This window comes from Mixophyes fleayi, chromosome 4, assembly GCF_038048845.1.
Source record: "Mixophyes fleayi isolate aMixFle1 chromosome 4, aMixFle1.hap1, whole genome shotgun sequence".
Lineage (NCBI taxonomy): Eukaryota > Metazoa > Chordata > Amphibia > Anura > Limnodynastidae > Mixophyes > Mixophyes fleayi.
In genome coordinates this window covers 236,787,446-236,801,776 of record NC_134405.1, presented here as the reverse complement: position 1 = coordinate 236,801,776, position 14,331 = coordinate 236,787,446, and the positions used below count along the sequence as shown (strand labels likewise).

At 38.2% G+C, this 14,331-nt stretch overlaps 1 protein-coding gene across 1 annotated transcript in view; it reads right to left on the bottom strand.

Moving 5' to 3' along the window:
* The window catches only part of LGR5 (leucine rich repeat containing G protein-coupled receptor 5), a 137,958-nt gene that overhangs the window by 8,299 nt on the left and 115,328 nt on the right, over nt 1-14,331 (bottom strand). Inside the window, exons 10-15 of the mRNA XM_075209526.1 lie at nt 13,892-13,960; nt 13,711-13,782; nt 5,973-6,038; nt 5,696-5,767; nt 3,040-3,111; nt 588-713 (exon numbers count right to left, since the gene is read on the bottom strand). Of these exons, the coding sequence (XP_075065627.1) occupies nt 588-713; nt 3,040-3,111; nt 5,696-5,767; nt 5,973-6,038; nt 13,711-13,782; nt 13,892-13,960 (477 nt within the window). The remainder of the gene's footprint in view (nt 1-587; nt 714-3,039; nt 3,112-5,695; nt 5,768-5,972; nt 6,039-13,710; nt 13,783-13,891; nt 13,961-14,331) is intronic.

The following is a 14,331-nucleotide window of genomic DNA, read 5'->3' as shown; positions in this document are numbered from 1 at the left end:
TTACAAACCAAATCTAAGTTGCACCTCATAACAATGGACATTTGAGACAAATGGTAATTACATTAGCTAACACAAGCAAAATTACTTCTGCTGTCCTGTTATTTTCACACAATATGGCAATATTCTTTCTATTTTCAATACATACAATATTGCAAGTAATATCAAGGGCAAAATGTACCTAATAACATGAAATAATAATACACATAATACACCGATGCCCTGGTGTATATACTTAGACTGGGCCAAGGATTCAACAGTACATTACACTGTGAGAAACGGGTGAAGAATATAACATCTTTAGTCCAGTAACACCCTGTTTCGTCACAGCCCTCTCAGATTGTACGCTCCTATAAGCACAAAACTCTTTCTTATGTGTCTTTACTTAACTAAACCTAACTAATGTATACATTTCTATCTGCGTACAATTTTCTTAATTTATTAAAAAACCTGATAACATAAATAACAATAAATAATTAAAAAACATATAAATTCTGGGATTAATTGGAAGGAATGAAAGCTAACATCCCTTGTTAGCCATATGAATACTACAATTACTCCAGTAATCAGTATTATAATTAAATGCACACCTGAGCTTTGGAAAATGCTCCGCTGGAATCAGTTCTTGCAGTGCGATATTTCCTGTCAGTTTTAAATGAGTCAAACCATGCAGTCCAGTTACCGGAAATGAAGTCAAATGGTTGGAAGAAAGATCACTGCAGAGAGACAAAGAGAGAATATATAAAACAAAGTTATTGTACAACTGGTTCTACACTACAGTTAAAACAAAACTGGCCATTCAGGGCCTGAGTCATTAAGGAACGTAAGGTAAAAAAAGGGTAAATATTCTCCTGGACAAACAATGTTACAATGCACGGGGTGCAAATTAGTTTATTAATTTGCACATAAGTTAAATACTGACTGTTTTTCCATCTAGCACACAAATCCTTGATAACTTTATGTTTACAATAAAATGTAAAGTTGATCTAGGACATGCACTACCCCAAATATAATTCTGTCCCCACATTTTAAATTTACCTCCCCCTCCAATGCAACAATGGTTTTGCCCAGGTGCAAAACTACTCTTTTTTTTATATTTTACTCTCCTTAATGACTCAGGCCCTTAGGATCAATTCATTTGTTTAAATCCTCCCCGAGATACGTATTATTTTCTTTATAAACTAATTTTATATAAAATGACAATCACAATTCAGGATAATGACCCTACTGATACAAAAGAAATGTTACATTTCCAGCATTTTTTTTTCCTTGAAAGAACTTGGAATTGGGATTGTGTTCGGAATACTTAAGTCACATAAAGATATTGAGACTCATGTAAAATTGTGACTGAAATAGACCTGCACATAGATGTATATACACCTGTTAGAAGCCGTATAACAATATGCAATTTTGATGATGATCAGCAGTGCTAACTAGCCGATTCTGATTGGCTGATTGCAAATTAATCCCTTTCATTACTAGTACATTTTCAATTAATGTGGCAGTTATATTTTATATACTATATTACATATGTGTGTATTTTACTACTGTGGTTGTATCAGATTTATTTAACTTTTAAATCAGTTTTGCTTTGTCTACATCAGTCTGCGCCTCACAAAATAACATGATGACAACAAATGGCAGAGGTAGTGAGCATGACTGGGACTAAGTCACTTTACAAATAATTACCTACATATCTTGACTTTGAAAGGACAATTTTAGTAAACTTCTAGCTTATATTTTGATATGCTTACTTTTCTCCCAAACATTTGGAAGTTGGACTTATGCATATGAAATTAGAGATGTATGGTATTGCATGGTCTGAGACCTAAAAACATTGGGCCTGATTCATTAAAGATCTTAACTAAAGAAACTTCTTATTTAAGTCTCCTGGACAAAACCATGTTACAATGCAAAGGGTGCAAATTAGTTTTCTGTTTTGCACATATGTTAAATACTGACTGTTTTTTCATGTAGCACACAAATACTTAATAGCTTATTTGTACACTGAAATTTAAAGTTGATATTTGTGTGCTACATGAAAAACAGTCAGTATTTAACTTATGTGCAAAACAGAATACCCCTTGCATTGTAACATGGTTTTGTCCAGGAGACTTAAAACAAGAAGTTTCTTAAGTTAAGATCCTTAATGAATCAGGCCCATTATCTCATTAATATTGCTCACTTTTAGGAAAATTTCAATCTGCAACATACATCTTTCAGCCTCTGTTTCTTTTATATTCCATTTTGCAGTTTATGGTACACTTCTATATTAGTACATGCAGGCGTCTGTATAAATCCTACAGTCAGTATATAATAGTATTGTATATCCACATTGACTGTTTGTGCTATTGTGAGGTGTAACACTGTATATTATACATTAATTTATGTTATGTGTTGGAATAAAAGCATGCTACAGTATTATATAAGCCCAGGCACTAAAATAAGTATGGCACCTCTGCCATATACTATAGCTTAAGCTGGGTACACACTACAGAAATTTCGACCAACTTTTTATGCGATTTTACATGCGATCGATGGTCCGATCGCTCGGTCCATGGACTGCATACACACTAGCCTTGCTTAGGACGATAAAGGGAAGAGCGGACGTCCCTTTAGCGACTTTTTACAGCCATGTTGTCGTGAGCAATGCCTGTAATTTCGTACTTACTGTTGTGGATCGGTCGGAAGTTTATACACACTACACAGCGGAAACGAGATTGGAACGAAAATATTAAACGGTACGACCAACCAAATGAGGCGACAATCGTCCATTTGGGCAGACTTTCGACCATCGTGTCACTGCACACACTGACCCGACTTTTGAACGAGCGGTCGTATGTCGGCTGATTTAGCCGATCATTGGATGAAAACTGTGTAGTGTGTACCCAGCTTTAGACATCACCAATGTCAGTATTAGGCATGGTTACAGTTTGTATTACCATAGGCTTTTGTGAATAAATACATCATTGATTAGTTTTGGTTGTAATAGCCTAAAAGTGAGGAACTCAATATAACCCAATTGTTTGGAATATTACTTACAGCTTGGTGAGGGAAGGCAAAGATGAAAATGAGTTAGGGTGAATCAATGCTATTTTGTTCCATGCCAAATCCCTGTATCAACAAAAATAAATAAAAAATATGAGTCTATTGAATTTATTGTACAATTAAGTATCGATTGTATGCTTCATTTAAATATACAACCTAAATTAAACAAGAAATGCTTAACAAATAATATCTTCTTTGAGAATAAACTACAACTTTCTAGAGGAGCTCAGTGTATGAATTTCTAAAGTTTGATTGGAAAAAAGACAGAGAACACAAGAATGGACCCAAAGTTTTAATCTGGCAAACTATGATTATTACTTGGACAAGTAAGAAACTGAAATCAGTTTTTACATAAAAATACTGCGAAAATGACCATTTTCAGGGGAAAGCCACATTTTTAATTATAGTTTAAATTAGTTAATAGGGCATTGCAGCACATTCGGCGATCTCTGGAAAGTGTGATATCTACAGGGGCAGAGGCTAGATCGGAGACAAGAGATTGCAGGAAAGGGTCCAGAGTGGCAGTTATTGCTGCTATTCCGCGGTGGTCGGGTATCTGTTACACAAGTCCTGGCAAGGTCATCAGAGGCAGCCTCTGCCTCCTATGAAGTAATATTTTCAGTGAGGAGTCCCCTATGGTGTGTTGAATGTCTTTGAACCAGTCCTGGGATGACAGAGTAGAGGAAGCCCTTAGTGGAAGTGGGTATGGTCACTGCCAAGGAATGTGCCTGGCTCAAGTGAGGGGACTCATATACCGGAGAGAGGCAGAAAGACCAGAGCCAGTCCCAACCAACTTGAAGGCAAGTAAAGAGCAGGCCTGGAGTGAGGATGAAGGCAACTTGACTTAGTTACAAGTACTGTCAGATGAGAAGGGTAAGCCCACCAGTAGGTTGGAGCACTGAGGGCATTAAGGCTTCAGTAGTCAGTTGGCGGACTTAAAATTTGCAGAAGAGGCCGTGGGAAGTAAATCTGTTTTGCTTTGCAGAAAGAAGACGTGAGAAAGGGGGAGGTAAATAATTGTAAATAATAATAAATGTGCATGTTGTTGTTGGCATCATTTTTTAAGATTGACAACAGAAGTTAAAGAGAACATGAAGGTGTGGCTGTATGTCTTAGACGAGTATGGGTACACAATATGGAGTACAGAGGAAGTATGCCATTTTGAGTTACATCTATTCACTGATGTAGCAGGCAGTATTGGATTTGGAGCATATTTTGCGGAAAGTGGTGTGCGGAGCAGTGGCAACCAAAGTGGGCAAGAACTGGATTGACACGTGTTGTGGCATTGTTAGAGCTATTTCCAGTGTTAATAGCAGTGGATCTCTGGGGTGATGAGCTGCAGAACAGGCAAGTGGTATATAGCTCTGTTAACCAGATGGTGGTGGAGGCTTTAAAAACACTCTGCTGGATTGCCTATAGTGGTGGAATTATTGCAGGACCTAGTGGTAAGAAGTATGAAGCAGAAGATTTGGTTGAGAACCAGGAGCATTCCAGGGGTTAATAATGAAACAGCAAATGCATTATCTGGGTTTAATTTTTTAAGATGTGATCCCTTAAAAATGTCCTACTCATGTTTGCGACTTAGTCACCACTGGAGTGTTAAGCTCATCCTGGCCTCCTTAGCAGGGATACTTAGATCTCCTACTGCAGACTCTAGGTAGTCTGGGTAGGTTTTGCACAGGCTAAGGGGCTCTGGTTCCTGGGAGTAACAAAAATGGGGGATGTTGAACAATTATTAATAGTTAAGAGAGAGTGGGTATGTAACCAGGTTGGAAGAGAGAGCACTGGAGGGTATCTCCTTTTGCTTATATTTATTAGGATGGCTAGATGTAACAAGGCAACTTAATATAAGGAGGATGGTGGTCTGGTAGAGGCTCATGTCAGCTCTGGGTACCAGATGGCTAATTACCCCAGACTTGCTAGAAAATGTTATTGACAGCCTTCAAAGTGCATATATAATAAAGGAAATATATTAAAAAAAAAAGAAAAAAAAGAAACCAAAACCAATACAAATTAAAAAAAAAGGAATACATGAGGATGATTAAGATGGAGATACTGTTGCACATGTTTTTCATAGCCTTATTGGTTGTCCCGGGAAAAGGTGGGATAGTATGGTTATATTTGAGGGGAACCCTGAGAATTGATCAGGGTGGTGGTCCTGCAAGGGTTCTCAGCCCATGCTTTTTTGGGGTTATTACACGCATATTTTGGAACAGAATTTAAGATGACCAGTTGAATGGGCACTGTGGACATGACCCTTGGATTTTTGTCATCGAGCACGGTATATATGGCCCATTGGGGCAACTGTTTGCCTGCTATGCCCCTCCCCTTAAGATTAAGGTGAAAGCATTAGAAAAGGCTGTGGTCTCCACTGCTTGGTGTTGTGTCAATTGAGTGGGTGATTATCATATGATTGTTGGATAAAGGGAAAAATAGTGTCCCTGTCTAAGATCATATTAATTCATAAATATAGGTGCTATGATTATTTTTGTTTACTAATTCATTTCCAGAAGAGAATATTAATTTTCACAAGAAATGCATTTTTTGTAAAGATACTTTTTGCGATAGCTTCATAGCATACTTAATTATAGTGTTTAAAAATCCAAAATAAAATGGCATCAAACAAGCAAGGGATTTGTAGAGCACTCACAAGGATCGCAAAACAATCAGCTGCTGAAAGGTGCTGGATCTAATTTCATAGATTTCATTATGACGCAGATCTCTGGAAAGACAGACAAATTATAAGTGTGTTGTAGAACCATGGAATTCCATAACAAGCCTTTCTCCACCATCATATCACCTTTAACCCAAAACTTTGGTTCTAATGGAGTTAAAGATTTTCCGTTTGAAGTGATATGATGTGGAGAGCTTAAGTAGCTGTGAGAGAACGATCTGTACAACACCTGCACAATGTAATAAATACTCACATCTTCTGAAGTCGCTGACACCCAGAGAAGCTTGGCAAATCTTTGATATGATTATATGACAAGTCTCTAAAATAAAAAAAAAATAGGTGAATAATGTGAAATCTGGGCACACATTTTAAACATAGAGATAATGAAATATACATTAATAAACCAACACCTTCATCAGCTTCCTTGATTTTAACCCAGTATGGTTGTCAGTTTATTGAATAGCTCAAGTACCTTTTTAACTCAAAATTATGTTGCCCTCTAAAATCAAGGTATAGCTCCACAAGTAGTATGACACTGGAAGATGTGGTAGTTTTATGTCTTTGTTCATTGGGTACTTCTCAAAGCAGTACACAGTACAGATGGAGCAGAATTTGTTGCAGTGAAAGGTGCATAATGCAATAAATTCTTAATTTTTGGAAAACCAATGCTGCCATGGTAGCAAGCCTGGATTTGGATGTACATTTAAAAACTATCAGCACTAACCACTGGGTTTAGAAATTGATGACAGCACAGTGGCCTAGTGGTTAGCACTTCTACCTCACGGCACTGGGGTCATGAGTTTCATTCCCAACCATGGCCTTATCTGTGTGAAGTTTGTATGTTCTCCCTGTGTTTGCGTGGGTTTCCTCCGGGTGCTCCGGTTTCCTCCCACACTCAAAAAAAAACAACATACTGGTAGGTTAATTGGCTGCTATCAAAATTGACCCTAGTCTCTCCCTCTCTGTCTATCTGTGTGAGTGTGTCTATAGTAGGGAACTTATTCTGTAAACTCCAATGGGGCAGGGACTGATGTGAATGAGTTCTCTGTACAGCGCTGCTAAATTAGTGGCGCTATATAAATAAATGATGATGATGATGATGATGATGATGACCCAGTTGTACTTTCAATTCATTTTCAGTATGCTTGCTAAAATTAATTATAATGTAGATAAATAAAAATAAATCCCAAAACCACAGAACAGATTCAAAAAGAAAAAAAAAGAATTGACAAACATATTGAAAATATTCCTGTTACGTAAAACTACAATCATTGGTTAAACTTCACTAGTGAACCTTAAGTGCTCACAATAATTACCCATCACATAGCTATTGAAGGATAAATGTTTCCATCCCAAAATAGGTATATTACAAGACTTATTTTAGGTGTTGGAACATACAAAATCATAACATATAATTAAATATAACATTTAAAAATATGTATTCAATCTTGTAAGTCTGTGAAGCAGTAAAGAGACGTTTAAGTGTGTAATTAAATACAGGGACATCCAAAACAACCAATCAAATCATATTCAGATGAAACTCCTACTTGAAGTGTTTTTTGTATTGTTTGGCAGCTTCAAAGCATATTATATTACATCTAAAGTGCTCTAATGCTACCTTGCAACATATAAATTTACCATAGCACGTAAATAAACATCAGTATTCCCAATTAATCACTATTTTGCTAGACTGGACATGAGCCAGGTACAATTTAACACATGTCAGGCACATCTGGACTGCTTTACAGTGGACATGCTCAGTGACCACAATGCTTGGGTTCCATTTATTACTTCAATGGATGAGCTCAGACACATATTTGGGTCATGTCATCCAGTATTATGTTTCATAATTTTGTTCTTTTACTTGTGCAAGATTCCATATCCCATTAATTTGTTTCAATTTGCTTAATCTTGATATCTTTCTCACATACATTTACCCCTGTACAATGCAAGGTGTACACAGGAGACGGGGCTCTGTATTATCATAATGATAATAACACATCTTACCAAGTAAATTCACCATGACTACTAAACATTAAAGATGGCATAATAAAAGGGTGAAAACCTTTTCAAAGCACAAACCCAGAACCACTTAGAGAGATGCCCTTCCAAAATGTTTTTGAATGAAATCCCTCCCCCAAGAGTCAGAAAGGTAGATCTGCCAATCAGGGATGCTTTCCTAAAGCCTGCGGTGCCCTCTGTCAGCAGGAGATTTTTTTGGGGGAGATTTAGCACAAAGCAGCTAATTGAATGTCAAGAACATTAATTTGGCAGTGTTCTTCACAAACAAATTGGTTTATGTGTCGAGAACACTGATTGGTTAATGTCTTACATCAAAAGCGGCTATGTATCCTTTGGAGGAGGAGTATTAGCTGTTAGAAGGTTCCATGGGGGTGGAGTCTTTATTATTAGAAATTGTGCCTGGGTGAACATTTCCTTAAAGAGTCCAATAAGCTGGATGCATGGCAATCTATAGCAATAGATCAGTCAATTGATTTGATGATTTTGGTGAAAGCCAACTGCATTTTCTGCATTTCAGAAAAGGAACACAGGCTGAGAGACGGTAAATTTGAGAAAGAGGGCTCTTCGGATTTTGGCTGGTCATCAGGGCCTGATTAAGGGTTCTGGCCGCCCTAGGCTAATACGGCCGCAGAATATGAATGTTCAGGTGTATTCTCCAGCATTCAAATTTAGACAGATTGTGCCATTGTCTCTTACCTGTCCTTGCTCTTCTCTCTTGCAACTTTGTTATCCTCTCGCTGGCTTCTGGAAAGTTGGCATCCTTTTTAGAAAATGCAAAAATCTATTATAATGCAAACCCTGAATGATTAGGCCCTTTAGTTAAAACAAAACACTCCATTATGGCCAGCTAAAAGTACCCCATTGGACAGGCATATATAAGCAATATCTGAATATTTGTTGTCAATCAAATACAAACCTCTACCAGCCCCATCTCACTAATATTTAGTATTCTAGTGATTGCTGAGACCACCCATGTGACCACCACACAATCATGAGATTCTGCCCCCCAAAGCTGCTCTATTTTTTAAATACCCCCTGCAGCCATTTTCCTTAACCACAACCCCCCCGCACAGCCCTTTTCCTTAACCCCTACTGCAGCCATTTTCTTTACCTCCCACCCTGCATCCATCCCCCTTGCAGCTATTTTCCTTACCTCCACTCTGCTAGCTAGCTATCCCCCCCGTCACATCAAAACTCCCCCAGTCACATATATCAGCCCCCCTCCTCTGCCCTCCTTCATACATATCAACCTCTCTACCTCCCTATAGATTTTCATGGCAGCCCCCCTCTCCCACCCTATAGATTTGTATGACAGTCCCCCTCTCCCTCCCTATACATATGCATGACAGTCCCCGCTCTCCCTCCCTATAGATATGCAGGGCAGTTCCCCCCCCTCCCTATAGATATGCAGGGCAGTTCCCCCCCCTCCCTATAGATATGCAGGGCAGTCCCCCCCCCCCTCCCTATAGATATGCAGGGCAGTTCCCCCTCCCTATAGATATGCAGGGCAGTCCCCCCCCCCTCCCTATAGATATGCAGGGCAGTCCCCCCCCCCTCCCTATAGATATGCAGGGCAGTTCTCCCCCCCTCCCTATAGATATGCAGGGCAGTTCCCCCCCCCCCTCCCTATAGATATGCAGGGCAGTTCCCCCTTCACTTACCTGTAGTTGTGCCAGCTCTCCTCAGATCAGCAGATAGGAAGTGAAGACGTCCTGCTTCCTGTCTGCTGCACAGCAACAGGCAGCCTGGCGATTGGCTGTGTGTTGCTAACCACTGACCACCAATGCTTTTGATCGTCGAGCCCTCCACCCCCCCGCGGCGATCCCCAGCGGCGACCCCCCCCTCCCCCACCCCGAAAAAAAAAATGAATGAAAAAAAAAAAAAAAAAAAAATTTAAAATTTTTTTTTTTTTTTTTAAAAATACCCACAGTGCAGCGCCCCCCGGGACCCAGTGCCCCAGGCTGCAGCCTGGTCAGCCTAGTGGTTGATCAGGCAATGCTGGTCATGCATGTGTAAACTTGTTTGTTTCTTCTGATGCTGGTATGGCAAGATCTGTGGTCATTTTGGCCACACACCTGGTAAACTAAATGAAGAGAATTTGGTGGGCGGGCCAAGTTAAATGTTGCCTGACGACTGCTGCTGCAGTCATCGGCCAAAGAAATTTTCTGTAATGACTGCTCAAAACCAATCAAACTGAATTTCGATCACTAACGTTGATCATTTTGATAAACACATGACTATTTTTACCCAATTAAACCAACAAAAGAGCATTAGAATGAGAAAGTCCTGTTTCATATTTATCCAAGCACACATTTTTGTAAAAATGCGCTTGTGTTTGTACAAAATAAACTACTATAAAACAAACAAACTTCCTTCAACAGTGTCATGCTGTGTGTTCCAAAAACTAATAATAGAGAGTAAAAATAATGAATATAATATAATCCAAATCTGCACCTAATAATCTAGCTCTTGTAAATGCTCCACATTTTTGGCTTTCAAAATATCACAATGTGTCTAATGTTTCAGTAAGAAAGTTGTTTTTTTCTCATTTGGAACACGGACCTTGGATCTTGTTCATTTTACAGATATATGCATTACAGACCAAAAACACAACATGTCTATAAATATATATTTTTTCCCTTTAAGCAAGCAAATGTGTATGGCATATTTGTGGAAAGTTTTACAGCATTCACATTTGGTAATAAAGCAATAAATTGTAATCAGTGCTATTACACCAAATGCCAAGTGAAAGAACACCATATGCATTCACAATGATCTAATAGCTGCTGTCATAAATTATCTTTTTTTCTGTATTTGTTAAGGAAAAATAAACCAGAGCTCTAACTGTAAGGGGCCTGTTTATCAACCTATAATCCCCTGAAAACTGCAGTTTTCAGGAGATTAAAGCATAGGAATAGTAATGAGGCTATTTATTAATGGAGGACCGCTGCAAATAGCTCTGATATCTGCTGTGGTCCCAGCCTCTTCAATCGCAAATCCAGTCCCCATAGTTGTCTATGGGGACTGCGATTTTGCCCTAATTATCAAGATCCTTAATTAGTAGCTTAATCCCAGTAGCTAACGCCATCTGAAGATGACGTTAACCGCTATAACCTACGGGGAGCATCGCAGAAGAGGGATCTTTGGATTCCTCCCCTGCAGACTTCGCGCTCTCCCCATCGCAAATTCTGCCATAAAAACCTGCAATTGCGATCACTTTACTATAGATTGTTCGCTGACATAGACTCCCAGCTAATTTTATTAAATTATCATGTTAATTCATTTCTTATCATTGTGATAAGAAGTGAAAATGAACATGAGCAATTTAAGTTTGGTCATAAATAGACCTCTAAAAGTCTACACACTTTACTGGGTTACTTTCTACTTTGAGGATCCAGATCATAGAGCGGATTGTCTATATGATACAATTTGTATCTACACAAAAAAAAAGGATTTAATAGATTTTAAAAAATGACTATGGCAGCTAATTGGAATAACAGAAATATAGAAATTGAAATTACAAATGGAAAATTAAAAATAGAGACCTGACAAAATAACTCATAAGGGCCGATTCAATTCTGCCGCAAATAGCGCAGCGTTAACAGTATTTCATTAATACGCTAACTTTAGCCTGGATTTCATCTCACGGCTCAGGGAGTCGCGAGTAAAAATCCACCGTTGAAATTACCGCATTAAGGGTAATTATGCGCAGTCTCACCATATTAATGGTAAAACTGCTAACGACGCTTTATTCTCGGCAGAATTGAATTGGCCCCATACAGTTTACATACAGAAAGAAAAGGTAAAAAAAAGGCGCTATGGCGTATGCTGGCGATATATAAATAAATGTTAATAATAACAATAATATAGTACTAATAATAATGGTAATAATTATGGATGTAGGGTACAGTAGACCACTAAACCCAAAAGTAACATTTCCATATGAGACTTGGATTTAAAATACAATGTTCAACCTCATCCTGGATCCCACTGCAACTCAAATTAAAAGGTAAGTGCAATGGGGGGGGGGGGGGGGGGGGACCCAATGCCTTTAGCCAATGACTAAAAGATCTGACAGCAAGAGAGAGCGCTCATAGTTACTTAGCACTTGCAATGATGTCACTAGAAGTTCCCCAATGTGTAAATCATGAATCTGTGCAAAGCATTTACCTTATGTCTGTGACTGCAAACCATGTAATCAGCCCCCCAAGCTTTGAACAAAGGACTAGGGTAAACACTTCATTTCTACATGTCCAATAATGGGGTTACTTAAATTTAAGAAAGGAATACAGGCATGAATGATGAATAAGCAATATAAGGACGAAAGGTATAGATATATTAGAGAGAATAGGAGGACAGTTCAAATATTTTGTTCAATGTACAATGTCTTCATTTTAAATTAAGTGTAAAGCACTTGTCTGTTTTGTGGAATTTTATTATTGTATTCATGGAATAAAATAATTTATATGGTCCAGCAGACAGCGCTTTATATTTCTCCAGTTCTAGTAACAGGAGTCTGTTAAAAGTTATGAAATATCTATTGCTAATAATGTACCTACTCCACCATTTATTCACTAACATCCTGCGCGCTTGTATTATGCATACAATGGACTATATTTTATTGCCACATTTTTAACTCAACAAGTAGCAAAGGATTTTTGGCAGATAACTTGTTATTCTCAAATGAATAAAACTTTGTAATAGATCTGGTGCTAGAAACGACATCTAATTGGGCTGACAGAGCATCTTATCCAATATATAGCTTGTCACTGAAATGAACTAATGTCGGTTTGGTATACAGTATCTAAGGCTGGAGCTAAGCTGAAAAAACACCATTTGAGTCTTACATGGCCAACAAAGTTTCATGCAATAAGCCTGGGAGAACATATTGGGTGACAGGGGGTGTCCAGATTCCTCTGCGGTCTGCAGCTGGGAAGCTATGTCTTGAGAAAATTTTAATTGCTCAATATGAATAGCAGGCTTCATGATGGCTGGTACAGAAGAGAAATGTTATGGTGTGCAGAAAACACTGTAGCAGTCAATGATTTTCATAAACAATGAGCTTTACGCACACAATACCAGTAAATGAGCAGCTCAGTGCTCTTTCTCCTGTGCTACTGATTTTTTTCTCTTTTAATTGCTGGAAAAATGTTTTTTAAAAAAACTGTGTCCTTTCATGGCTGCTCTCAATATTTCTTGGACCATTCAATACCTTTGAACCGTATCTTAACAAGCACAGACAGATTCCATAAACCAATCCCCTCCCTCTGCTCAGACATTGCATGCACTGAGCTGAGTTACGGATTTAATGTAGGACAGATATTTCAGAAGGCTGAAAACTGCTAAATTCCATCCTAAAGCACACAGATAATCTGAACTGAAATCTGATTCTCTCTCTCCCAGCATGAACTGCCAAACCGACAAAGAGATCAAACCAAGTGTCAGATCCACGGCAAAACTATACCTTGGTTCACATGATTCATTGTTTTCATTGGTCACAAATAATTCTCCTCTAATAATCGGTTACTGCATATATTTTAATAATCATGTAGAGCAGTGGCTGATCCTTTGAATGTGTTGCTACAGGAAAACAGTTTATGAATAAAACAAGGGACACTTAAGAAGAGGAAGATGTGTGTGTGTGTGTGTGTGTGTGTGTATTAATTGTGGTAAGTATCAAAAATGTATCTACACAGACAGAGCAATTTACTAGCATAGGTACAATATTGCAGTAATGCAGAACAACCAATAATAAATTTGTTTTCATCAAACCTGCTTAAGTTGGACTACTAAAAGCATGTGAGGACATATGACGGAAGATCACAGCACTCCAGCCCCGTCTTGTGCTATAGGACCTATGTACTAAGGTCAACAGATCATTTACACTCCTCGAAATACTAAATACTAAAACGATTGATTCTTGACTTATTATCTCCACTTAACATAATAATAAAGCAATGTGCACTTACAGTACTTGAAGATTAGGCAGTTGATCACAGATGACACTGGGAAGACTGAGCAGTTGTGCCCCTGTCAAAGTCCTGTGGAAACACAAGTAGTTATATCCTTAAACTTATTGCACAATCCGTATTTTGGCATCAATATAACATAACGCCACTAAGAAATCAAATGCAAAATTTGAGGACTTACAAACTTTCCAAGCTTGTGGTCCCAGTTAGGTCAGGAAACACTGTGATTTGAGATGCCCCATTGAGAATCCTAAATGGGAGAATCAAATTAGGGCTGTGAGTGATAGTACATTTTCAGAACTAAAAACATAAATTGCTTTGACAATGAATAAATAATGTAGACAATTAAAAACGGTTTATTATAGCTTTGTTTTATGCATTGCTGCTTGCAGATATCTAGCAGTATGTGATAAACAAAATATAATTTGTCTGAGTAAACAGATCTGTTCTGACATCCAACTAAAGTAAGTTTACCATTTGCAGCAAAATATTAAAATATGTCTTAGTTCCTCCTTAGGTTCAACTAGTGACCCCTTGCCTAAAGATCTGTTTGTTTATCATCTTTGCTTTAGGAAACAGTAAGCAATTCAATTACATTTGTTATCTATACACAGACATCCT